This window comes from Eulemur rufifrons, chromosome 16, assembly GCF_041146395.1.
Source record: "Eulemur rufifrons isolate Redbay chromosome 16, OSU_ERuf_1, whole genome shotgun sequence".
Classification (NCBI taxonomy): domain Eukaryota; kingdom Metazoa; phylum Chordata; class Mammalia; order Primates; family Lemuridae; genus Eulemur; species Eulemur rufifrons.
The window spans coordinates 37,962,815-37,987,900 of NC_090998.1; the positions used below are offsets into that span (position 1 = coordinate 37,962,815).

The 25,086-nt window shown below is 37.5% G+C and overlaps 1 protein-coding gene and 1 pseudogene across 4 annotated transcripts; one reads left to right on the plus strand and one right to left on the minus strand.

Annotated features, from left to right (window-relative positions):
• Positions 1-25,032, minus strand: CCNT1 (cyclin T1). 4 transcript variants are annotated; one of them, XM_069490164.1, is made up of 9 exons: positions 24,840-25,032; positions 23,048-23,129; positions 14,721-14,849; positions 12,553-12,613; positions 10,799-10,861; positions 8,623-8,668; positions 7,254-7,417; positions 4,118-6,013; positions 1-3,827 (listed from the first exon to the last, which is right to left on the minus strand). In XM_069490164.1, the coding sequence occupies exons 1-8, from the start codon at positions 24,998-25,000 to the stop codon at positions 5,979-5,981; spliced, it is 741 nt and encodes a 246-aa protein (XP_069346265.1). In that variant the 5' UTR covers positions 25,001-25,032; the 3' UTR covers positions 1-3,827; positions 4,118-5,978. The 4 variants fall into 4 exon arrangements, with proteins under 4 accessions (XP_069346265.1, XP_069346262.1, XP_069346263.1 ...); XM_069490161.1 differs by adding an exon at positions 7,017-7,087 and having other exon boundaries at positions 1-6,013; XM_069490162.1 differs by adding an exon at positions 7,017-7,087 and having other exon boundaries at positions 1-6,013; positions 24,610-25,032.
• On the plus strand, positions 21,396-22,145 carry LOC138396911 (small ribosomal subunit protein eS6-like; annotated as a pseudogene).
• Positions 25,033-25,086: the final 54 nt, after the last annotated feature.

Below are 25,086 nucleotides of genomic sequence, written 5' to 3' on the forward strand. Positions count from 1 at the left end.
TGAGTATTTTATCATTAACGTTTATTGATGGGATGGATAAATACAGATTGAGAAACATACTTGACAGCAAGATATCAAACTGATAGCCAGACTATAAAATGTATACAACATCCTTTTTTAAAAATTTTTTGATTTTTTACAAAGAGCCCTTACTTACATCCTATCATTCACATAACAGCAGAGATCCCAGGGGTAGCATCCAGAACTGAGGTGCCCCAAGGAGGACAGAGGCAATAGCAGAATATGCTGAGAAAGGACTCTTAAGAGCACTACAAAGATAACAGACAAAAATCTCACCACAAAATTGTACCTGAGTGACACAGATTGGTAAAGTGTTTTACTTTTTTTTTTTTTCCTTTTTGCTCTTTGGTCTGATAAGAAAATGGACAGTTTTAGGTGTGTGAAGTAGGGTAGGAAAGGGTCAGTTTCAAATTCAGAAACCTAGGTTAACACTAAGTTAGGCTGCTGCATTCTTTTCTTTGGGTGCTTAAACTAGCCAGCACTTTCACATAATTACATTATGATCAACAACTAATCAGTTAGTTCCTCAGCTTCAACTGAAGAGTTCCTGATTACCTGATGGAGGACATACTTGCTCTGGCTTCAATTAGCATGCTGTCAAGCATCCCTCTCCATGCTTTACATGGCAACACAAAACCCAAGAGCCTTTCTCTTCATTCAACCATGAATACACACTCAGAAAGAAGAATAGATACTGCTTTTTAGTAAACATTCTTTTTCTTTACCTCCCTTTTCCAATACCAAGTTCATATTAAAAACTTTAGCAACATTAAAAGGGAGAGCTCTTCCACATAAAAAATAATTTCCATTCCAGACCACTCTATCAGGTAGGATTAGAGTACCGTGCTGGTTTCAAACTCGCATCCACAGAAGTTAAGACACAATAAAACTTGTTAAGTGCGGTACAACATGAATATTTCCTAAACTATCAGGAGCAAACACTCAGTTAAGAGCTGGGTGTTAAGCAACAACTCAAGAAATTTGGGGAGGTATCAAAGACACCAAAAGTTTAGTGGAGGCTAATTAGCAGAGGGCTATTTCTCACCATCTGATGGACTGCATAGACTGCTTAAATTCTCCCAAATCCGAAAGAATAATATTGTATTCCCACTTCAAGATGTTCTAGACCTTCCCTTGTCCCAACTTAAGTATAAAAATAACTCAACAACAAACAAAAAAAAATTTTTTAAATAATCAATTCCCCAAATAAGGGAAATACAAATATGTTTAAAACCCAACCATACTGGGATACATAAGGCCTGTCTAATTGCCTTCTACCAGAAGCAAGGTATGAGAAGTATACATTCCAATATGAAGGATTAGGTAGCAGAAGCTTAAGAAAACTGAGCAGTGATGTTACCATGATTTCTATATCCTAATCCATTGCTGTTGTTTCCAACTGGAGACTTAAAATTTTTCTGTCAACACTGGTGAACCCAATAATACAGAACTATATCATATACACTATAATCATTTTTAAAAAAGAAGAAAAGAGAAGTTATAAGGAAATACATTGATTCACGAATGAGAAGACTAGACTAACACCTAAGTATTTTCTAAACCCCAAAAGCATAACTGATACTTTAGAAGACCAGTTTGGCTTTAGATCAACGTTTCACTAGGGTTCTAACAGCAACACAGGTATCTGATTTAAAAACTGTAAGAACAATCCACAGGTATTTGTTTTTGTCAACATGAGAGTCAAGCAAAGTTTCAGGAATGAGATTTACAGAACTTGAGGCTCCAGGCCTACTTACTACCTTCACTTATCCTTGACAGTCTACGCTAAAAAAAGAAACAAAAAGCCATATTTACTAGACTAACTTTGGATGTATAAATCCCATTTCTTACCCTTTGAAGGTGTGAAGATAGGAAAGACACACACAGCACAGAAACCACATAACCCAAACTCAGTTAAAACACAATAAGGTTTTAATTGAGTTTATGGAATTTGGACGATACACATGCTAGTTGACAGGTCCATCTGCTAACCCAAAAACAATACAGCAGCTTCATGAGGAACCTATAAGGAGGTTCATGACATATGCATAGATCTAAAAGCAGACACTGTAGGTATCTTAAGATGGTACCAGGAGGCATTAATATAAAAGATCTCTAAAGCAACCTATATCAGCAATGATCTACTAGTGCAAAGGTCAGACTACACAGCATAACGCAGCTCTTAAGTCTTTGTAAGCACTTTTGTCTAGTTCATTCCTAACAACACTGTAAGGAACTTAACTACAATACTGCCTTGAAGAACTGCTATTAAGTCAAATGGATATGCACCTTTGTGGTGAAGGAGTATGTGATTTAAAAATATGTGACATTTGATAAGAATAATTAAAAGCTAGAAAAGACATTTTCCACAATCAAAGCAGTGATCATCAATTCCACAAAGATACAGATACAAATTAAATGGCATATTCCCTTTGGAAAGGCCAGAAAGGGAAACAGATGCTACCAAACAGAATCTAAATAAATAGGAAGCCTAAATTTAGTAAACACAAACACACATCTACCAATTATCTGGCACAACAAAGAAAATATCAAGGGGAAAGAGGAAAATGTCATCTATATGTCACCTATAAAAGTGAAGAGACACACCAAGAAATATTAATGGTTTAGAGGTCAACAGAGAGCTCCTTGTTTTAGCCAGCAATGGTAGGCACTCTAGACAGGTCAAATACACAGAGATGCAGGACACCAACCCCTTCCTACAAATGCCTTTCTATATTAGGCCAGTACATCATCAATTCCAACTGCTTTAGTTTTCTTCCCAAACTATTTCTGGCAAGCAGCAGCACTTGTACAAGTCCATTTCCCTAGGACTTCCAATGAAAAGAATTCAGCTGCTCCCTAAAGACTATTTGGTGTGAAGGAAGCTGCATTAAAAACAAGATAACAAATTCAAATTGCACCATCTCTTCTAGAGCAAAAAAAATGCCATGAAAACCAAAGAATATCCCATCAAATGATCTGTGGCGAGGTGGTTTTGAATTAGACAGCTTGGCTTAGAATTCTTTCCTCATCAAAAATGTTTACTCCTAATATATGGGATAATCAAGCCCCCATAACAAAAGGACTTCTGACTTATTTTTTAAAGGACTCAGAAATCTCAAGAACTTCTGTCTAGAATCTAAAGCCACCACAGATGAACAATCTGAACACACCAGTATCTGTTTGCTAGGCTTGCTTGCTCTCATGGCATCAGTACTATTAAATTCACCAGCTCCAATCTCTCAAGTAATATAGGTGGCAAAAACCTGAGGATACAGCTGTTTCCCTTCAGATATACAGATTTAAAAAAGCAAGTCTTATATTCATAATATAATTTAAAACACAATGTCCTAAAAATTCCAAATCACAATTTCATTGTTTTTAGTATCCCCTAGTTTCATGGCTTTTCCCAGAACTACTTTCACATATGGTCTGGGCTTTTATAGGCAGGATATACATAGCACATCCCCCTCCCCTTCACAGACCCTGAGATTGCTCTCATTTGAACACTTTCCCAAAGCCCAACTTGAAAAAAGACACACCCAATTCTGTAGGGCACACAAGCTGGCCTTGCTCACCAATCCTCCTTCCTCAACCACACCCATTTTGCATCAAAATGAAAAGAGGGGTAAAAAGGAAGTTTTCATAATGAAGTTAAGAGTCAGGCCATAGGCAGCACTTGCCCAAACCAGAAATTAGGGGGCTACTACTCAATTACAACATAAAGAAAGGGGAAAATGACAAGTCAAATACAAGCCTCTTCCTTCCTTTATGTTCTCAAGGTCAACCATTGTCTCTCTAGTAGACTGTTGGGAAGTGAAAACAGTAAGGGATAGGGAGGGAAAGATAAAACATGATTTTTAGACACACACACTTAAAACACACATACCCACACTTACACTTAAAGGTCTCAACACTTCAAGTGGCCCACGCCTACTTCAGAACTCTTGGCCAAAAAACCTACCCTCCCACCCACCCCGCACAAATTCCCACCCTCCAATCCCACCCACCAGGAGTCACTGCTATGTATCTCATACACAGCAAAATCTCCATCCCCTCCCCAATTATATAAAAAAAAACTAAACAGATAACTTACTTTCTTTAAATTACTTTTTAAAAGTCTCTTAAAAGATTTTGACGTTTAAATACTTCCTCTCTTCTGATATATTAAACACCAAAAGGATCCACAATTGTTTGATAAAACAAACCCTCCATATTTCAGTTCTGGCAAGAAGAGGGAAGATACCAGCTGCAATCAATCTAATTGGAAGGTGGAGAGGCCCAAGAATAGAGAAAGTGTTCTTAATCCTTCACAGCTTCAACACATTCCCACCTCTGTGATACCAGTAAAATTGTAATAAAATAGTTAAATGTATGAGACAGCAGATATAATAACCAAGGTCCTCCACCACCCTCCCACTTATGTCTCAGTATCAATTTATTCCCTAGTCCAAGAAGGGTGACATATTTCATAAGGGAAGTAATTTTCTTAACTCAGAATCAGTAGTCAAAAAAAAACAAAAAAACAAAAAAAAAAACTGACATGTTTTTTAAAGAAGTTTTTTTTCTCCTCTTCTTTTTCTTTTTTTTACTTAGGAAGGGGTGGAAGTGGTGGAGGAGGTTCTGATGGTAAAGGTGGTGGCCGGGGTTTGTCTGTATTGCCAGATCTGGAGGAGATCCCACCAGCCCGTGGATTCAGATATTCACCATAAGAATGAACAAATTCAAACGCAGGGGGCTGAGTGGGCTGAACACCCTGGGCACTGAGCAGAGAGTGAAGCATATTCACAGTATCTTGATAGTCTATCGTCTGAGTTGTGTTATGACCATTGGCTCCACTGGGCCCTTTATCCAGTTTCATATGAGAAACTCGAGTTTTACAGCTGGGCTGTGAAAAGGGAAGGCCACTTGTGTCTGAGCTATGCCCAGGTAACTGGGCCATTGTAGGAAGTGGAGGAAAGGGGAAACTTATGGAAGAGGATTTACTACTCTTGGCAATCTTGGCTGGATGATCAAACACTGCCCCTCCAGTCTCTTCAGGGGGCCCCCTTTTACGAGTAGAACTGGAAGAGGAGAAAGAACTAGATAAGCTATAGGTTTTGTGTGCTACGGTGTTTGTCTGGCTACTATGTTTTGGATCACCTGGACGTTTATTCCCAGTACCAACTGGAAGCTGTGCGTGAGAGTGCTTGTGTGAGTGGTGATTATGATGATGATGATGATTAGATGGATGAGTCTTGTGCTTTTCTTTGTGCTCTCGGCTCTTTGTAACACTGTCATCTACAGAATTGTGCTTGTCAGATGCAGTATGAACTTTAATGCGCATTTTTATCTCCTCTGGTTTTGAAGAGACAGCTTTATCTCCACCTGCCACTGGGATTCTCATTTTGAGAGCTGTTTTGTCAGCCTTTTCCAGAAAAGGCCGTTCAGGGTTTTCGGAGCCCTCTATGGGTATTTTTAGAATGACTGAAGAATGGGTATCATGGTGAGACAGGAGATTCTGGGCAGCATATGCATACTGTGACTTCACATTGGCCTCCATGTTCTCTAGTTGTCTCTTCTGGGCGGCCAACTCTTCTGCATGCTTTGCACGGTATTCTTTCAGTGACACTTTAGCTGATGGTACGCTCTTACCACTCTGCTTCTGGGAAATAAATGCATTTGAACCATCCTGTTGCAAGGAATGATCAACTCCTATAAGTGCTAAATTCTCACTAGTCCGATGACCCTGAGCAGGTTCTAGTTTAAAAGGAGGTTGAGAGGACAGCCAACGCTCGCCCTGCAACATCTCCACACTGGTTAAGCTGTTAGATGACTCTTCAGAGACTGGAAGAGAAGGCACTGCACTTGTGGTAGAAGTTGACATGCTCATTAAACCTGCAATAGTTGTGTCTGAAGAGCTCTGGGAAATCATATTGAGGATTGTCTGCTCTGAAGTGTTTTCATCTGCTCCTCGGTCATCTGCTTTTGTTTTCCTGGCAGCCTGGCATGCCTAGAATGAAGCAAATAACATCCCTTCACTTGAGGTAATTTATTAAATAGAAAAACACTGAGTTGAATAGATTGTACTTGCAGCAACACTGGAAGTTCTGGATAGGTCACAAACAGGAGGCTATCCTAACATAAAACCCAATATAAATACTACCATCAGAAGAAGATTTTAAAACCTTCAATCAAGAGTCACAGCAACAACAACAACAACAAAAAGTCACAGCAATCTTTACAAATGTTACAAAGCAAGAACATAAAATAATTTGTGCTTATCTAAAAATCATTCAATAACATCTATGCCTTCTTATGACTGCAAGTTGTTAGTCCATGAACAAATTCTAGCAATTGTGGTGAGATTTTATATGAAAGTAAAATATGAACTATGTGATCTCAAACCTACTTCTAACCCTAGGCTTCTAAGAGGCAAACTCATTTTCTACAACTCGTTCAACTCAGGAGAATAAAATTAAGTTTATCAGTCTCGACTTATGAGAAAATGAGGGAACCATTTTAAAAGAAATTTTGTATCTGATACTGGGGAAAAGAAGGAATGATTTCATTATTCATAACTAATAATTTGAAAAATACTTGAATTACAACTTTGGACTATAATCTACACAGAAACAAAATTATAAAATCCATTTTTAAAATCACAACACCAGCTCTAACCTTGTAATTTTCTATCTTGCCTCTACCAGAAGCCGATACTCTGACTCAGAGAAGCCATGTTTTTACCCTAACAGTCTCCACGCAGAAAATAACCAATGTTGCTAACCAAATGACATATCACAGGAGTTGCAAAATGCAAGGCAAATCCTGCTATCACCTATAGCCTTTAACTTCTGGGCCAGTATCCAAGCTATGAAGTTGAAGCCATGATTATTGCATAACTACAAAAAAGGAAATTCCAAACCTAGGGTACATATTCAATTCTGGTATATTCACTGGTGCAGTCAAAAGAAGAAACTAGTTTTGTTCCACAAGTTGACAGCAGTGAGTCTTACCCTCCAATTTCGAATGCGTTTGAGCCTGTTGGGAGTTTTCTCCAGAATCTGTAGAAATTCATGTGTCAGTTCTACAAATAAAATAGAACATTCAAGAAAGACTCAGCAAGACAGAAGTAATGAAGCAAGAATAACCTCAACTAACTCACTATTTTCATCTGAATCAAGTCATGTTCAGCCAGGTATGTGACAGATCAAAAGCAAGTGCTTTTCAAGGTCCCTTACTCTAAAACTTACCATCTAAAAGTTCCAAGGTCACTGTGGCGTCAACATACTCCCACCAGTGCTTCCCGTCAGTTGAGACTGGGATCTCCCAGTTGGACCACTTGCAAGCCAGATGAATGCAGACACAGGCCACTACAGGAGGTGTGTACTGCAGGCTAAATGTGGTCAAATGCAGGCTGACATCAGAGGGAAGGAAACAGAGAGTGTCATGAGCTCTCAATTCTCAACCCAAAGCTAAAACTCTCCATTATTAAAAAAAAAAAAAAAAAAAAAAGTTTAAAAAAACACAGGAGAGTGAGAAGGGCAAGAAATATCCAGTGCTCTGATACAGCACTCTATTTTCCTATTAACCCACCTGTTCAGGTAACAACATTTCTAAATTTCTTGACTGCACATCATCCAATCCACACACTGACCAGAGCCAAAAAAAAAAAAAAAAAAAAAAAAAAAGGGAGGGGGCACGGGGGAAGGGGGAAGGCTAGGTATTCAAGTTTTTTAAAACATTGACTTCTGACCAGTATCCAAGCTCTGAGTCAATGTTTATTACCTATTACACTGAGACTAAGCTCAGATCTTAAGCAAAATTATAAGCTTTTTGGTGTGTGCAATCCCTAAATTAAGTACTTAAGGAAATACTGCAGAAATTACCTTGTCTCTTACCAATCACAGGTCTATTTAAAATAATGAACAATCTTTCTCTCAAGTATGAATATGCTTGATTGATGGTTTATTTCAAAAATTTCTCATAAGAGGTTATAAGAAGAAACTTCTTAGCCCTAACAGTTATTAGGGGTATCTTTGGTTTCCATGAACAAACAATATCAGGGATTACAGTTGAGAGTAAGTTAGTCATTTGATAATACAGGTTATGTACTAAGAATTTATTTTGTAAAAAAAGGAAGAAAGAAAAAGTATTGAAAGTCTTTATACACATAAGTGGCCCATGTGTTTGGGAGTGGGGGAAGAAAAAGGAGTCTTAAAATATCATAATTATTGCAGAATCTTCCAAATTAGGTTTTCGGTCACTATCAATGAACGCTAAGTTTAACTTAATGTTCAGAGCTGTGCTCTTGGATATTTTAAAGCAAAGTAACATATACAGAATTGAGTACCCTATCAAAGAATCAGTACTAAATACTTATATCACCATAGCAAATTAAAAAGCACCATGGAAATTTAAACTACAACATGAAAACTGTGCATAAAAATCAACAGTTACCAGAGAATTGTCTACAGCATTGTATCAAAGATCATTTCCATGCCTGGGGTCCTTGGGTTCTAGTTTACTAAGTAGTTGTATTTACCACTCAAAAGGTAACAATTCCAACCCAAGTAAAATCCTTTCCCAAAATTAGAAGGGAAAAAAAATTAAAATATAAACCTGTTGGTTGCCATGAAGTAAGAAGTCTGCGCCAAATCCTTGCTTGCTAAAAACAAACAAACAAACAAACAAATACAAACAGTGGGGTAGGGGCAAGGGAAGGAAAAAAGTTGTTAGTTCCATTTATTCTCAACAAATATTTAGTAACCATTTAATATTTGCAAGGTACTATGAATAGAGTGGTAAATGAGGCAAACATGATCCCTGACCACCTGATGTTTATATTCTACCTAAGGATACAGATCAATGATTTTTAATTTTAATAATTATGCTGCTTCCAGACCGAGGGAACTCAAGCTTTATTCTGCACACCAAATATTTAAGATACTTGTAGCAAGTAATTTAGAGATTCTGATATAAGGATTCACCGAGAAACACTAAGCTAGATGAACTAAGATGATCTGAAAGCCAGAAACAGAATCCAGAAGACCTTAATATATTTGGGAAAAGTGATTTTTGCTGATAAGTTTTTAATGGAATGGCCTATAATTTACTCCCCAAATCATCAAATAACATAAATTATTTAATTTATTACAATGAAAAAACCACATTCCTTTTTCCAAAAAAAAAAAAAAATTTGCTCTGGGTAACAAAGCAAGGTATCTTCCCTAGAATGTCATCTTTTCAATGTTAACAAATATCTGCCTCTAACCTTATCCTTGCTCAACAATTTTTTTTTTTTTTTTTTTTGAGACACAGTCTCATTCTGTTGCCCGGGCTAGAGTGCCGTGGTGTCAGTCTAGCTCACAGCAACCTCAAACTCCTGAGCTCAAGGTATCCTACTGTCTCAGCCTCCCAAGTAGCTGGGACTACAGGCATGCGCCACCATGCCTGGCTAATTTTTTCTATATATACTTTTAGTTATCCAGCTAATTTCTTTCTATTTTTTTTTTTTTTTTTTTTTTGAGACAGAGTCTCACTTTGTTGCCCAGGCTAGAGTGAGTGCCGTGGCGTCAGCCTAGCTCACAGCAACCTCAAACTCCTGGGCTCAAGCGATCCTCCTGCCTCAGCCTCCCGAGTAGCTGGGACTACAGGCATGCGCCACTATGCCCGGCTAATTTTTCTATATATATATTTTTAGTTGTCCATATAATTTTTTTCTATTTTTAGTAGAGACGGGGTCTCGCTCTTGCTCAGGCTGGTCTCAAACTCCTGACCTTGAGCAATCCACCCGCCTCGGCCTCTCAGAGTGCTAGGATTACAGGCGTGAGCCACCGCGCCCGGCCCTATTTTTTTTTTTAAGTAGAGACAGAGTCTCGCTCTTGCTCAGGCTGGTCTCGAACTCCTGAGCTCAAACGATCCACCCATCTCGGCCTCCCAGAGTGCTAGGATTACAGGCATGAGCCACTGCGCATGGCCAACATAAACATTTTAATACTTTCATAAAGAACTTGAGAAAACTGCAAATTTTCACATGAAACACACATTAGTAAAATGTAAAATAAGACCAACTATCAGTTTGGTCTACAAAACTATAAACAGCACTTAAACGCACAATGATGTCCAGACTTTTTAAAAAATTTTTGCTGGGACAGGGTCTCACTATGTTGCCCAGGCTGTGTCTCACACTCCTGGACTCAAGTGATCCTCCTGCCTTGGCCTTCTGGGTAGCCTTTAATCAACCCTAGAATTAAAATAAGATCACCTACTACCACAAGACAAACATCTTCAAGAGGTTAACTCTCACCATTTAGTTTTTTGTTTTTTTTTTTTTTTGAGTCAGAGTCTCGCTCTGTTGCCCAGGCTAGAGTGAGTGCCGTGGCATCAGCCTAGCTCACAGCAACCTCAAACTCCTGGGCTTAAGCGATCCTACTGCCTCAGCCTCCCGAGTAGCTGGGACTATAGGCATGCGCCACCATGCCCGGCTAATTTTTTCTATATATGTTTTTATTTGTCCATATAATTTCTTTCTATTTTTAGTAGAGACGGGGTCTCGCTCTTGCTCAGGCTGGTCTCGAACTCCTGACCTCGAGCGATCCACCCGCCTCGGCCTCCCAGAGTGCTAGGATTACAGGCGTGAGCCACCACGCCCGGCCACCATTTAGTTTTATATAAACTAAGTAGGCCTTTCAATTTAACTTTTGGTCAAAGCAGATGTGTTATGTATTTGTTCACAGAAAGCCACAGCCTCTAAATGGTAAAACAATTTAAGACATCTCAAGTTGGGATTCCTTACCTCGAACAAGTTGAGTGCACTTTACTACATGTGTATGTGGGTGATCAATTGTTAGTTCAAAGCCTTAAAAGAAAAAAGTAACTGGTTAAAAAGCTAGAGATACTCAAAAACATTTTATATTTATTTTATCTGAGTCATCACTAAAGGCCTCCCTCATTTCCCTTGCTCAAAATTGCTGTTCAAAGGCTAAGAGTCACACACGGAATGTAGTATACTCTTCTCTAAGACGTATTATCTTCAAAGTTGCTTACACTTTGAGCTAGAGGGGACTGCTAAGATCTCAAGAGCACTGAAGAGCACAAAACACATTTTTAGGGACAACAGAATATAACATAAGGTTGGAAGAAGGAGTCACTCAAGTGATGACTACCTTTTAAAGCCTAACTTTTTTTTTTTTTTGAGACAGGGTCTTGCTCTGTTTCTGGGGGTAGAGTGCAATATGATCATCATAACTCACTGCAACTTCAAACTCCTAGGCTCAAGGGATCCTCCTGCCTCAGCCTCCCAAGTAGCTAGGACTACAGGTGTGTGCCACGATGCCCAGCTAATTTTTCTATTTTTTGTAGAGACAGAGTCTCACTATGTTGTTTAGGCTGGTCTCAAACTCCTGGGCTCAAGTGATCCTCCCACCTCAGCTTCTCAAAGTGCTAGTGTTACAGGCATGAGCCACTGTGCCCGCCCTAAAGTTTAACCCTGAAAAGCATTCTAAAACCTATTCCTCTTTTACCTCAGTTTTGTTCCTTTTCATCATCTCAGTTACAGCAGACACTGATCATTTTATTTTACCTCAAATGGTCTTTACCAGAATTATTTAAGGAGGATCAGTGTGTCTACAAAAACCGTCTTTGAGTAAGTTGTCTTTTTTGAGAATATAACTAAAATTTTCCCCATACAAGAAATTCTATTGATAAATTTACAAGGTGCAAATTATTCTGAAAGTATAACTGATTTCTGTGAATTAGATCTTACTGGTTTCCACATTAAAATATTAATAAAAATTTATTTCACCAGAAAAAATTCATTGTCCCCTAAAATATGAATATTTTGAAGATAATTTAAGAGTCAACTAGCAGAAATTAACTTCAGAGATAAACTTTCAATAACTCATCATGTGTACATTGTGCAAAAAATATATAGCTATACTAATAACTTTCAAACACAATTCATAAAATCCTATCCTACCTGGGAGAAAAAAATGGCAGTCCAAAAGAACAAGAAATTCTTTATTTCCATATTTTTTAAGCTTTTAAAGATAGCCTATCTGATGAAAATAATAGATAATAAAGGAACATCATCAGAGTTGCCCACGCAACCACTATAGTTTGAGTTCCTCCATTTCCACTTTGCTGTTCTAAACACCAGTTACTAATTTTAAAAACAAATGCTGTTATCTAACTACAATGACAAATAGGCCATAACAATCCATGAAAGGAAAAATGTTCTTTAGATAGTTTTTGTCATTATTTACAAGGTTAAAAGTACCAAACCTTAAAAAGCAAATCATGAAACCTAAAATGAGGGGAAAAAACCCCACTAACTGCTGTTTCAAAGGTCAGCTGTACTGCTTATATTCTCCCTATGGTATAGGCCAGGGTTAAACTCTGAGCTCTATAACCTCTACAATCTGGAAACAGGGACAGACACTCTGCAAAAACATCCCAAGGGATTTTCTTTCTGTTTCCTATTTGGCAAACTTAAAATCAAATCATTATGTTAAATAACTTTTTTAGTGTTTTAAAGGAAAATAAACTTACCTAAAGTCTGCAAAATTATGCTTTCTAAAATCACCAGATCTTGAACTTGTTGCAGGTAAGCCTATAAGTGAGAAGACAGAAATTATTCTCTACAAACACATAATGTGTAAAGTGTAAACAATTCTAACAACCCCTCCTAGAGAAACCAAAACAATAAAAGGCAGGGGTGAAAATAGGAGATAGAATAGGAATTAAAATACAATCCTGATCCCTCATCCTCATTCAGTACAGATTTTCCTTAAAAAAAAAAAAAAAAAAAAGTAAAATAGCACACTGAGAGATAACTTTATTCATATATGACTACGGAAATAGCACCAGAGATCTGGTTCATTTTCAGACTGATTAATATTTTAGGTTTTAAAGCTCATGTGATTTAGACATAAGACAATTTAAAATATATCTTTTTTCAACACCACCAAAATACATTCGCAGAATCTTCCAACAGTACTGTAGACATTTAACTGGTATCAAACATTTGACTCCTGTTAAACCTTCCCCTTTGTGGCAATGCTAGATTTCTAAAAATTAACAGAAGAGTTCAAAGGAAAAGGTAATAAACAAGAAAGTTCTCTCAGATTTGTAACAACCAAAACTATAACACTAGCCACATCTGGTTACTAAGCACTTGAAATGTAGCTAATCTAAACTGTAATGTGCTATAACTGTAAAATATACATCGGATTTTGAAGACAGTTAAAAAATAAAGAATGTAAAATACCTCACTAATAACTTAGTAACATCGATTACATGCTAAAGTGACAATAATTTAGATTTACTGCATCAAATAAAATGATTAAAATTAATCTTTTTAAAAAATTAACTTTCCACTTAACTTTATGATTTGAATAAATTGATAAGGATTTAAAACTATGCTAGTTCTCCTTTCCACACAGTGGAGAGAATATCTACCCCCCCAACTATCTTAAAACAACTGGAGACTTGGGAGAAATTATGTAAATATGTATTGGAGAAGGAAAAAAAACTGGGGATTATTATGTTTTTGTTTTGTTAACTCAATTCTATAATCACATTTACTAATCTCAAACCTAAATAAAGTCCAGACCAATCACTTTTCAACAAGAGCTACTGGTGTGGCTCAAAGAGAAAAACAAAGGAAGTCAAGACATGGCTACACATAATATAATTAGGAAGGACTATTATTAAAAATAAAAACTCCCTGGCAAACAAAACCTTTCTCCATTATGATCAGAAGAAAACACACAATTCCATTTATCTATTTGATAAAGGATAACCCAGACATCCACTGTAAGAAACTTAAATAATCTAGTAACAAAAATCCATAATTTTTCTTTAATTACTTACAAAAATCAGAATTTCCAACTCATCAATCCTCAATCACTGACTTCTACAACCAGAAGATAGTTTCCTTTCTTTAAGAAAGTCAAGAAAGGATAGAAGAAAACAAAAAGCTGTGTGTATGTGCGTAGGATAAAGGTCTGGAAAAATATCTATCAAACTATAACCAGCAGTATACTAAGAAAAAGGGAGATGAACTTTGACTTTAAATGTTTCTTAAGTTTTTGGATTCTTTTATAATAAGCATATATATAATTTTTATAATTTCTTTAAAAGTTAAAAAAAAAAAACTAGTGACAGGACTCACTTTCTTAAGGACTCATAACAAAAATGTATCTATGAGAATATTCTTCATAACATCCATAGCGGCAAAAAGATGGAAATTATCTATACTTCTTAATGGAGAATGGTTAAAAAATATATATATACACATGCACACAAGCATATGATGAAATACTATCTAGACTTTTTTTAAAGTAGAAAATTAATAAAATGATAAAATATTTGAAATATAGTAAGTAAAAAAAAAAAAACCAGATACAAAATACATGTACACATAGCTATTTATAGAAAAGAAGCCAGAAGTACCAGTGGGGTTCACTGTGCTTTGGCTGTCTAAAATATATCTAGGTGATGTATTTTCTTCTTTGTTTTTCTGCATTTTCAAATTTTACTATAATGAATACAATTAACTTTTGCCATAAAATTTATGTGATTTTTTTTTTTGCTAAGGAAAAAACAAACATTAAAAGGTGCCTTTAACAGCCCTCATTCAAACTTCAGTAAATCAAAGTTACAATATTAAGTTATAATAAATATAAAGAAAAACAGATGTATAATTAATCTCTTACCTCACTCCTAGTATCAGGAAGTGACTCCTGTGGATGGAGACAAGCATGTGCTACCTTGATGACATGTTCCAATTTTTTTGGCTGCTCTTCTACTTTAGCTGCTAGAAACAAGGCTGCTGGAGCCACAGACTGGATGGAGAGAAAACAGATCATGTTTATTATTTATTTATTTCTAGACCTAGGTGGATCTAAAGAGGAGCTAAGTCTCAAACAAATCCAGTGTTTGTCTCAACTTCATGAACTCTTTTTTTTTTTTTTTTTTTTTTTTGAGACAGAGTCTCGCTTTGTTGCCTTGGCTAGAGTGAGTGCCATGGCATCAGCCTAGCTCACAGTAACCTCAAACTCCTGGGCTTAAGTGATCCTACCGCCTCAGCCTCCCGGGTAGCTGGGACTACAGGCATGCACCACCATGCCCGGCTAATTTTTTCTATACATATTTTAGTTGGCCAGATAATTTCTTTCTATTTTTAGTAGAGACGGGGTCTCACTCTTGCTCAGGCTGGTCTCGAACTCCTGACCTTGAGTGATCCACCCGCCTCGGCCTCCCAGGGTGCTAGGATTACAGGTGTGAGCCACCGCGCCCGGCCCATGAACTCTTATTTATGCTTTTCCTGCTACTTATAATATCTTCCCCTCTCCTATCCATTGATCCATGTCCACTTCCAAACAACAATCCTTGGACAACCTCTCATTAAAAGCTATCTATGGGAGAAGGTACTAGATATAAATAGACAGTTTTCTATTTAAAATGAGATTCTTGGCTCCTGCCTGCAATCCAGCGGTTTGGGAGGCCAAGGTGGTAAGATCACTTGAGGCTAGGAGTTCAAGACCAGCCTGAGCAATACAGCAAGATCCTGTTTCTAAAAAAAAAAAACAAACAAAAAAACAAAAATAAAAAATTAGCTGGGCATGGTGGTGCACACCTGTAATCCTAGCTACTCGGGAGGCTGAAGTGGGAAGATCGCTTGAGCACAGCAGTTCACGGCTGGAGTGAACTATGATTGTGCCACTGCACTCTGGCAACAGAGAAAGACCCTCATCTCTAAAAAAAATAAAAATGAAATAAAGTGAAATTCTTTATTAAAGAATTTGTTTACATCAAATCACTCTATACATTTTTCTAAGGAGTAAATTGAAAAGTCCAGAACAGGCAAATCCATAGAGATAGAAAGTAGGTTAATGGTTGCTACAGACTGGGGGAAGTGGGAAATGGGAGTGACTGCAAATGGGTGAGGAGCTTCTGGGGTGATGTAAATGTTCTGGAATTAGACAGTGGTGATGGTTGCACAATACTGTGAATATACTAAAAACCAGTGAATTGTACAAATTAAAACAATGAATTTTAATGTATATAAATTATATATCAATTATTTATATGTATCTGAGACAACAAACTAAGACACTAAACAATATAAAAGATTAGAGCAATATGACATTAATGTAGCCTAGTAATCTGGGAAACTTCAGAAGTAGACTTTTCTTGAATCTTAGGAATATTTCAGTGAATTAAAGATGGCAATGGCAAGAGCTATAATTCACAAGTCAAAGAAATGCAATTAATAATTTCACAGAATTTAAGTATCTATTTCACTTTACTGACTAGAATAGATATTCTAATACTTATTTGTATCCCCGCAGTTATACGTAATACTTTTCTAGAGCAAGTTTTCCTCCACAAATTCAATTCATAGTAATTCTTTTCCTTCACATTTGTTTCAGTTGTATACAGAGCTTGCTACTATGCATTTCTCAGTCTTTGGCATAAACAAGGCAGCGTCGAAGAAAATGCGCATGAACAAAGGTATGGGATCTGGGCATGAAGCACATTTTGAACACTAAACTGAGTAGTTAAATGAAATACATAATGGGATATGAAACACTAAAGATTTCAGAAAAACGTAGAGTATAAGAAATATTAAGGAAGCGCAATTTGGTGGCAGGTAGGACTAGAAGGAGGAAAGGATGGGATACATTAAAAGTTAATTTAAAAAAAAGAAAAAAATTTTTTCTTTTTTTGAGACAGAGTCTCACTCTGTTGCCCAGGCTAGAGTAAGTGCCGTGGCATCAGCCTAGCTCACAGCAACCTCAAACTCCTGAGCTCGAGCGATCCTTCTGCCTCAGCCTCCCAAGTAGCTGGGACTACAGGCATGCACCACCATGCCGCCCGGCAAATTTTTTCTATATTTTTTTAGTTGTCCAGTTAATTTCTTTCTATTTTTACAGAAACAGAATCTCGCTCTTGCTCAGGCTAGTCTCGAACTCCTGACCTTGAGCGATCTTCCCACCTTGGCCTCCCAGAGTGCTAGGATTATAGGTGTGAGCCACCACGCCCGGTCAAAAAAAAAAAAAAAGAAAAATTTTAATAATAATTCAGGCATTAGGAAACAAAATTTAGAGTAGGCACTAACATTAGAAATAATGGAAAAAAGAAACAGGCATCACTTTGGAAAACTATTTAGGGTTGCACTAAATATATATGCATGTATTTGCATACAGACAAAAATTCTAATGGGATATACTCAAAACATTAAACAGGATTATTTCTGAAAAGTGAGTTATAGTGAAATCTTCATTTTCTCCTTCAATCCTTTCTTACAACTTTTTTTCTTTTTTTTTTTTTTAAGAGACAGGGTCTCGCTTTGTCACCCAGGCTGGACTGTAGCCTTGAACTTCCGGGCTCAAGCAATCTTCCTGCCTCAGCCTCCCAAGTAGCTAAGACTACATACAGGCAGTGACACTACACTCGGCCTCAATTTTATGATAATGAAAAAATATATTTACAGGGAGAGAAAAAACAGTAATATAAAAATTAACAAGATTTTGTAACTGGGCCCAGCGCGGTGGCTCAGGCTTATAATCCTAGCACTCCGGGAGGCCGAGGCGGGAGGATCACTTGAGCTCATGAGTTTGAGGCCAGCCTGAGCAAGAGCTAGACCCCGTCTCTATTAAAAATATAAAAAATTAGGCCGGGCGCGGTGGCTCACGCCTGTAATCCTAGCACTCTGGGAGGCCGAGGTGGGCGGATCGTTTGAGCTCAGGAGTTCGAGACCAGCCTGAGCAAGAGCGAGACCCCACCTCTACTAAAAATAGAAAGAAATTATATGGACAGCTAAAAATATATATAGAAAAAATTAGCCGGGCATGGTGGCGCATGCCTGTAGTCCCAGCTACTCGGGAGGCTGAGACAGGAGGATCGCTTGAGCTCAGGAGTTTGAGGTTGCTGTGAGCTAGGCTGACGCCACGGCACTCACTCTAGCCTGGGCAACAGAGTGAGACTCTGTCTCAAAAAAAAAAAAAAAAAAATTAGCCGGTCAACTAAAAATAGAAACAATAAATTAGCCGGGCGTGGTGGCTCGTGCCTGTAGTCCCAGCTACTTGGGAGTCTGAGGCAGGAGGATCGCTTGAGCCCAGGAGTCTGAGGTTGCTGTGAGCTAGGCTGATGCCAAGGCACTCAATGTAGCCTGGGCAACAAAGTGAGACTCTGTCTCAAAAAAAAAAAAAAAAAAAAAAAAGATTTTATAACTTACTGGACAAAGGGGAAAAGGAAAAGGACAAAGACAACACCAAGGTCTTAAACCTATCTAACTCTGCCTTCCAGGAACTAAAAATATATTTGAAAGGAGCTAACTATAATATAGTATATAAACAATAGATAACAAGGCAACACAATATCTCATTAAGCAAAAGACTGCAAGAGATAATTTTCAATTTAATTTTTATGCAATCAACCATATAAATACTCAATATTCCTTATGGAATCATTTGTCAAGTTTACATACCAAAGTGTTTCCCCATCAAAGGCCAAGTTTCTCTAGGAGGAATTCTTATACCAGTTAAGAGTATAACATTTTCTCCACTTTCAGAAAACAATAATGCTAGCTAATGTTTATTGTTTGCTATGGGCAAATTAATTCATTTAAAGCCTATCCACTACTCATTTGCCCAAAGCTACACAGCTAGGAAGCACTAGAGCACAGTTCCAAATCTAGAAAGGACTCCAGAGACCCTACTTTTAACTACTGAGCTTGACCTCTTAAGAGTCAACTAATTAGAGTAAAATACACCAATCAAATATGTTAGGCACTAAATACAGAATCTGTATTTTGAAATATATAAACACACACAGCCCACCCAAGTAGTTCACCACTTTTATTTTCCCCCACTTAAAAACATTTAAGATAGTACATGTAGAAATTCAATTAATGAGATTGAATTTCTTCTCAAAAAGAAAGTAAATGCAATTCCAGAACTTAAGTGTAAATAAATAAAGCAGTTATTTAACCATGTCCACTAAAGAAATAAAATTTATTTTAATTAAAAGACAAGTACTCTACCTACCAGGGTGTTGGAAAAATACTATCTTGATCTGAGATGTGGTCACATATAAAAAATAATAATGCAAAAATTAATCAATTTGCATCATTTAGATTTTTATGCTTTATTGTATACATCAATAAAAAAACATAAAATGAGAAAAATATTCACAACACCTGAGAACAGGTATGATATATAAAGAACTCATAAAAATAAGATAATCAGAATAATAAAAAGGGGGCAAAGAGAACTAGCAATCAGTCAATTTTTCACTCAATTCTTCAATTTCACGAGAAGAACCATGACCAAAAGGCAAGAAAACCTCAACTTCACTAATTGAAGCAATGTAAATTAAGAAAATAATCTAGGACCCCATTAATCTGGCTCACCAACATATAACTAGCACTTAACAAGTACTTAATATTTCCTGAAGAACTAAAATATTTCTTGAAGTAATGAATATTTTTTGTTAAGGTGTTAAAAAAAAGGACACTCTTCTACAGTGCTGGAAACAAGGCATACTGATAATCTTTCAGGAGGGCAAATCAACACAACAAAAATTTTACATATGCATACCCTTGCGTACAGCAATTCCACCTATAGGAATTTATATTAAAATTCTCACACAAGTGTACTATATAAGTACAAGACTATCCTATGTAACATTATTTATAATATAATAAACTAAAAACAACCCAAATACCCACCTATAGGGAGCTAGTTAAATAAATTATGGTAACTACACAAATACTACGTGGCTATTTAAAATAACGAGAAGCCAATATGAAAAGATGTCCAATATGTACTGTTAAGTGATAAAGGCAAGTTGCACAACAGTAGTATAGTAAAACATGATTTTTTTTAATAGAAATAAATGCTACTGTACATACAGAAAAATGTCTGGGACACTACATGCCAAACAGTTATCAATGGTTATCTCTGGGTGGGTTAACAGAGGAGCTTTTAAATTCCACATTATACATTTCTGTACTGTTTTAATTATTACCATGGGAATTTACTACCTTTTTTTTGTTTGTTTTGGAGACAGAGTCTCACTCTGTTGCCCTGGGTAGAGTGCAGTGATGTCATCGTAGCTCATTGCAACCTCCAACTCCTGGGCTCAAGTGATCCTCTTGCCTCAGCCTCCCAAGTAGCTGGGACTACAGGTATGCACCACTATATCTGGCTAATTTTTTCTATTTTTTAGTAGAGACAGGGTCTCACTCTTGCCCAGGCTGGTCTCGAACTTCTGAGCTCAAGCAATCCTCTCGCCTTGGCCTCCCAAAGTCCTAGGACTGCAGGCGTGAGCCACCATGCCCGGTCCTATTGCCTTTGTAATAAGAAAAAAGTAACATGAAAAATGCATGAGGGATTGAATATTTATAACACCAATGCCACAGCAATGTATTAAAGCCTCTCAAATTTGAATTTAGATTCATCTCATCTAAACTTTTAGAATATATTAAAAGAGCGATATTTTTGATCTGTTAATTCTAGAATGTGTCTAAAATCAATCCTCTAAAGAGGATCAACAACTCCAAATTAATCACTGGAATTTGGAAAAGGCCATGACATCCAAAAGAATATCTTCATATTGGATAATTACCAGATCATTCATTCATTCATTCAATAAGTTTACTGAAGGTGCTTCGGAAAATATACAGAAAAGTGAGTCTCTGTCCTTGCCAAGCTTAATATGTAGGAAATAAGATGTAATTTAACAGATGAAAGTAGGGGGAAATATGTATTAACCTATACATGCACAAAATGGAAAAGTTGATTTGAGATTTTTTTCACCCCCTATTTTAAATCTTTATTGTAATAAAAGGAAAGAATTATAGAAAATTTTCTTCTGTAATATTTTGATAAAAAAGAAAAAAAAGAATTATAGAAAACCTACAGAATTGGCGCAATAGCCATGAACTTCCTCTTCAAATTTCACTCTTCATCCACTACCTTCTACTCTGGTGTCATTAGATAGCCTCATTAAATGCTAACATACTTATCTCTCCCTGCAATCAGAAGTAGGGCATGGCTGGAGGGATGGGGATTAAGGGCAGAAGAAAGCCAAGCTAACTGGACAATCATGAAAAATTAGGAATACTTAATTCACAAGTCTGAAAAGCTTATTATGCAGTTATTCCCAATATTGATTCTGCCAATTTCTTACATTACAGGAGCTATGTCTACCTTCACAGATTCTTTTCCTATAGGATAAAAAAAAAAAAAAAAAAAGTTTAAAACCCATCACCCTAAAGGGTATGTCTTAAACAAGTTTCCTTAGTAGTATAACCTTTTTTAAGAAAAAAACCAAAAAGAGCTCTTTTTCCTGGCACATTGGAGGCAATCAGCTGCTTCAAGATGAAGTTGAGTATCTCCTTCCCAGCAACTGGCTGCCAGAAACTCATTAAGTGGACGATGAATGCAAACTTCGTACTTTCTATGAGAAGCATATGGCCACGGAAGTTGCTGCTGACGCTCTGGGTGAAGAATGGAAGGGTTACGTGGTCCGGATCAGTAGTGGGAATGACAGGCAAGGTTTCCCCGTGAACCAGGGTGTCTTGACCCATGGTTGTGTTCACCTGCTACTGAGTAAAGGGCATTCCTGTTATAGACCAAGGAGAACTGGAAAAAGAAAGTGCAAATCCGTTCAGGGTTGTATCGTGGATGCCAATCTGAGTGTTCTCAACTTGGTTATTGTAAAAAAAAAGGAGAAAAGGGTATCCCTGGACTGACTGATACTACAGTACCTCAGCATCTGGGGCCCAAAAGAGCTAGCAGAATCCGCAAACTTTTCAATCTGTCTAAAGATGATGTTCACCAATATGTTGTAAGGAAGCCCTTAAACAAAGAAAGTAAGAAACCTAGGACCAAAGCACCTAAGATTCAGCGACTTGTAACTCCAGGTGTCCTGCAACATAAATGCCGGCATATTGCTCTGAAGAAATAGCACACTAAGAAAAATAAGGAAGAGGCTGCAGAATATGCTAAACTTTTGGCCAAGAGAATGAAAGAGGCCAAAGAAAAGCGCCAGGAACAGACTGCCAAGAGACGTAGGCTGTCCTCTATGAGAGCATCTACTTCTAAGTCTGAGTCCAGCCAAAAATAAGATTTTTTGAGTTAATATCATCCCCCCCCCAAACCCCATAATGAAATATTTTACTCACAAATCCATATGAAGCATTCTCCAAGTTTATCCCTATTACGTTGGGATTTTATTAAACAAATACAGTCTTTCCTAGAACTGGGATAACACTATACATTTACAATCATGTGAAATAAGACCATCTGAGGCAGCAAAACTGAAACTATCACTATTTACAATTCTGTCCAGAAAAAAATCCCTTTATTACTATTTTTTTTCCTATTATTAAAAGTCACTTCCCCAGTCATTATTATATAATATTCCTTCTCCTCCAACCATTGATTGGAATTTTATCAAAAGCTTTTGGAAAATCTAAATAACTTACACTCCTTTCCTGTGACCATATTATTATTTCCCACTTTGAAAGTTATACTTAAATTAAGCATGATTTCCCCTTTAATGCTACCCTACCAACCCAAAAATGTTAACTTTAAGTGTTCAATAATCTACTTATTAAAGAATCCAATCCACCTACTCTAAGGGTGTCTAAATCTACCAGACAACTAGACACTTCACAGGAAAACTGGAAGACTGGAATCAAAACAGCAGCATGACACATAAGCAAAGTGATCAACCCTAAATTCTAAAGTTCAAATCCCAGTGCAGTAGCAAAGACCAGCCATAAATGAAACACGTAGTTAGAATCTATCACAAAAGGATTACACCATATGAAAAAATTAAACTTGGCCAGGCACGGTGGCTCACGCCTGTAGTCCCAGCTACTTGGAAGGCTGAAGTAAGAGGATCTCTTGAGCCCAGGAGTTCGAGGTTGAAGTGAGCTGTGATCGCACCACTGCACTACCACCTGGGAGACAGAGAAAGACCCTGTCTCTAAAAAATAATAAATAACAATAATAATAATACTTACATTTCGATGGAATTGTGTGAAGGACTGAATCATGTAGAATCGATGCATGTACACGATAGCAGTGTTGATAGTCAATTGTGAGCTTAAGTGTTCAAGTTAAGGTCCAAAAACAAGCAGGCAGGCAGTATAATTTCCACAAATGTAACCTCTAACTCCTCCCAAAAGACCACCAAATGATCAAGCACGGTAGATGCTACTAAATGAAATCATACTTACCTCTGCCTCTGCAAAGAGGTCTGTTTTCTTTCACCAAATTATTAATCGCCAATTGACATTTAGCACAATGTCTTACACGTAACAGATATTTAATATAAATTTACTGAATGAATAAACAAACTCTCAGGATATGTGGATCAAGATAAACTATAAAAAAAATGTAAGATCTTAAACATTTCTGTCACTTGCCTTCTGAAAATGCTGCAGTGGTGATCTCTTAGCTCAGGATATCTCTTATACATGATTTACAGGGCTCTTCCTGACCTGGCCTCTAAATATGTCTGCACTATCTCCCTCACTTTCTAAACTCCAGCAATTAACTTTTCAGTTCCACTTCTCTCTGGCAACCAAGACTTCTCACATGGTGATCCCTGGGACCACAAATACTTTGAAATGACCTGATATTCATTAAATGAAAAGAAAAACTTTTAAATATCTTAATTCTAAAGACCTCAGCTGAAATATGGGGTCCAGAAATAATGCAGTCCCATGGTGGCAACAACCTTAATGACAACACACATACAAAAGGGAAAACATTTTAAGAATACACTGAAACAGATTTTGAAACAAAAAAGTTTAACTCCGCACTGACTGGATGCTTAGGAAACAGACTGGATATCAATAGGAAACAAAATGACAATAAAAAGGACACCTACTTTGAGATGAACACAACCTTAAGATACAAACAGCAACACATTTAAATGGAAGCTGCACCCAAGAAAAAGTTTTTGTGCACAGAGTGAAAAAACTTTAAAACCATATTAGTTTTCTCCACCACCAAATGAGTGTATTTTTTGACAAACAAAAATATTTGGAGGGGAAATCACTAACTTAGCACATCTTTGAAATATGAAGAAAACGAATATACACCAGCACTCTAAGTAACATAAGAACCCAATATTTTGTAAAAGATTTAAAACATTCGATTCTGTGAGTCTACATCCCTAAAAACATAAGCCGACATCTTTCCTTCCTCTTAAATTCTATAAAACTCTTCACAGCAGCTACTACTATTTGAACATCTGAATGCCAAGCATTGTCGTAGGGACAGAATCAAATGCATGAGGTTATCATCCCATTTTTACAGATGAGAAGACCAAGAATTTGACAGCTAGCAAGTGGGAGGAATGGATTTTGAACCAAACCTGGGGTATTAATTCTAGGCCTTCAGGTACTGAATTTCTCGAAACTCTTCACACACTGAGAGAGAGCTGTCAACAGTGAAACCTCTACTAGACCCCTAAAGCACAGCGGAAAAGGAGAATCTTAAAGTCACCAGAGCAGGTCAGAACACACTGAAGAGGGACTAGGAAGAGCTAGTTAAAACATAAAGCTGGGAAGGATACGAACTCCCAGCAAGGCTGGTGGCACGGGTGAGCGAGCGGGAAATTAACTCCGCCTCGCTGCCATCGCGCGAACAGAGTTTCAGCCCGCCCCACCGTGGGCTCTCCTACCTAGACATCCAGCTCCTCCTGCCCACCTTCTTCCCCGCTTTGGTCCCCACCAGAGCTGAAGGCCTGGATGCGGAGCATGGCGGGACCGACTCGAAGGCCAAAAGCCTAGGCCGCAAGGATACACGTTAAGACGTTGCCCCATGTCCTGGAGTAGATTGGCCGCCTGCTGGCGATAAGAAAGTTCTTTATCTGGGTCCAGGCCAAAACGACGGGATGGGCTATTTTCCAGCTGTTCTCGAGTAAAATACCACCGTTTGTTGTTGTTCTTCCTCTCTCCCTCCATAGTGCTTCAACCAGAAGGCAGCGACGGAGGCTGCAAGTACTTCCCAGCGTCACCTAAGCGGCGACACATCCGCTGTGCGGAGGCAA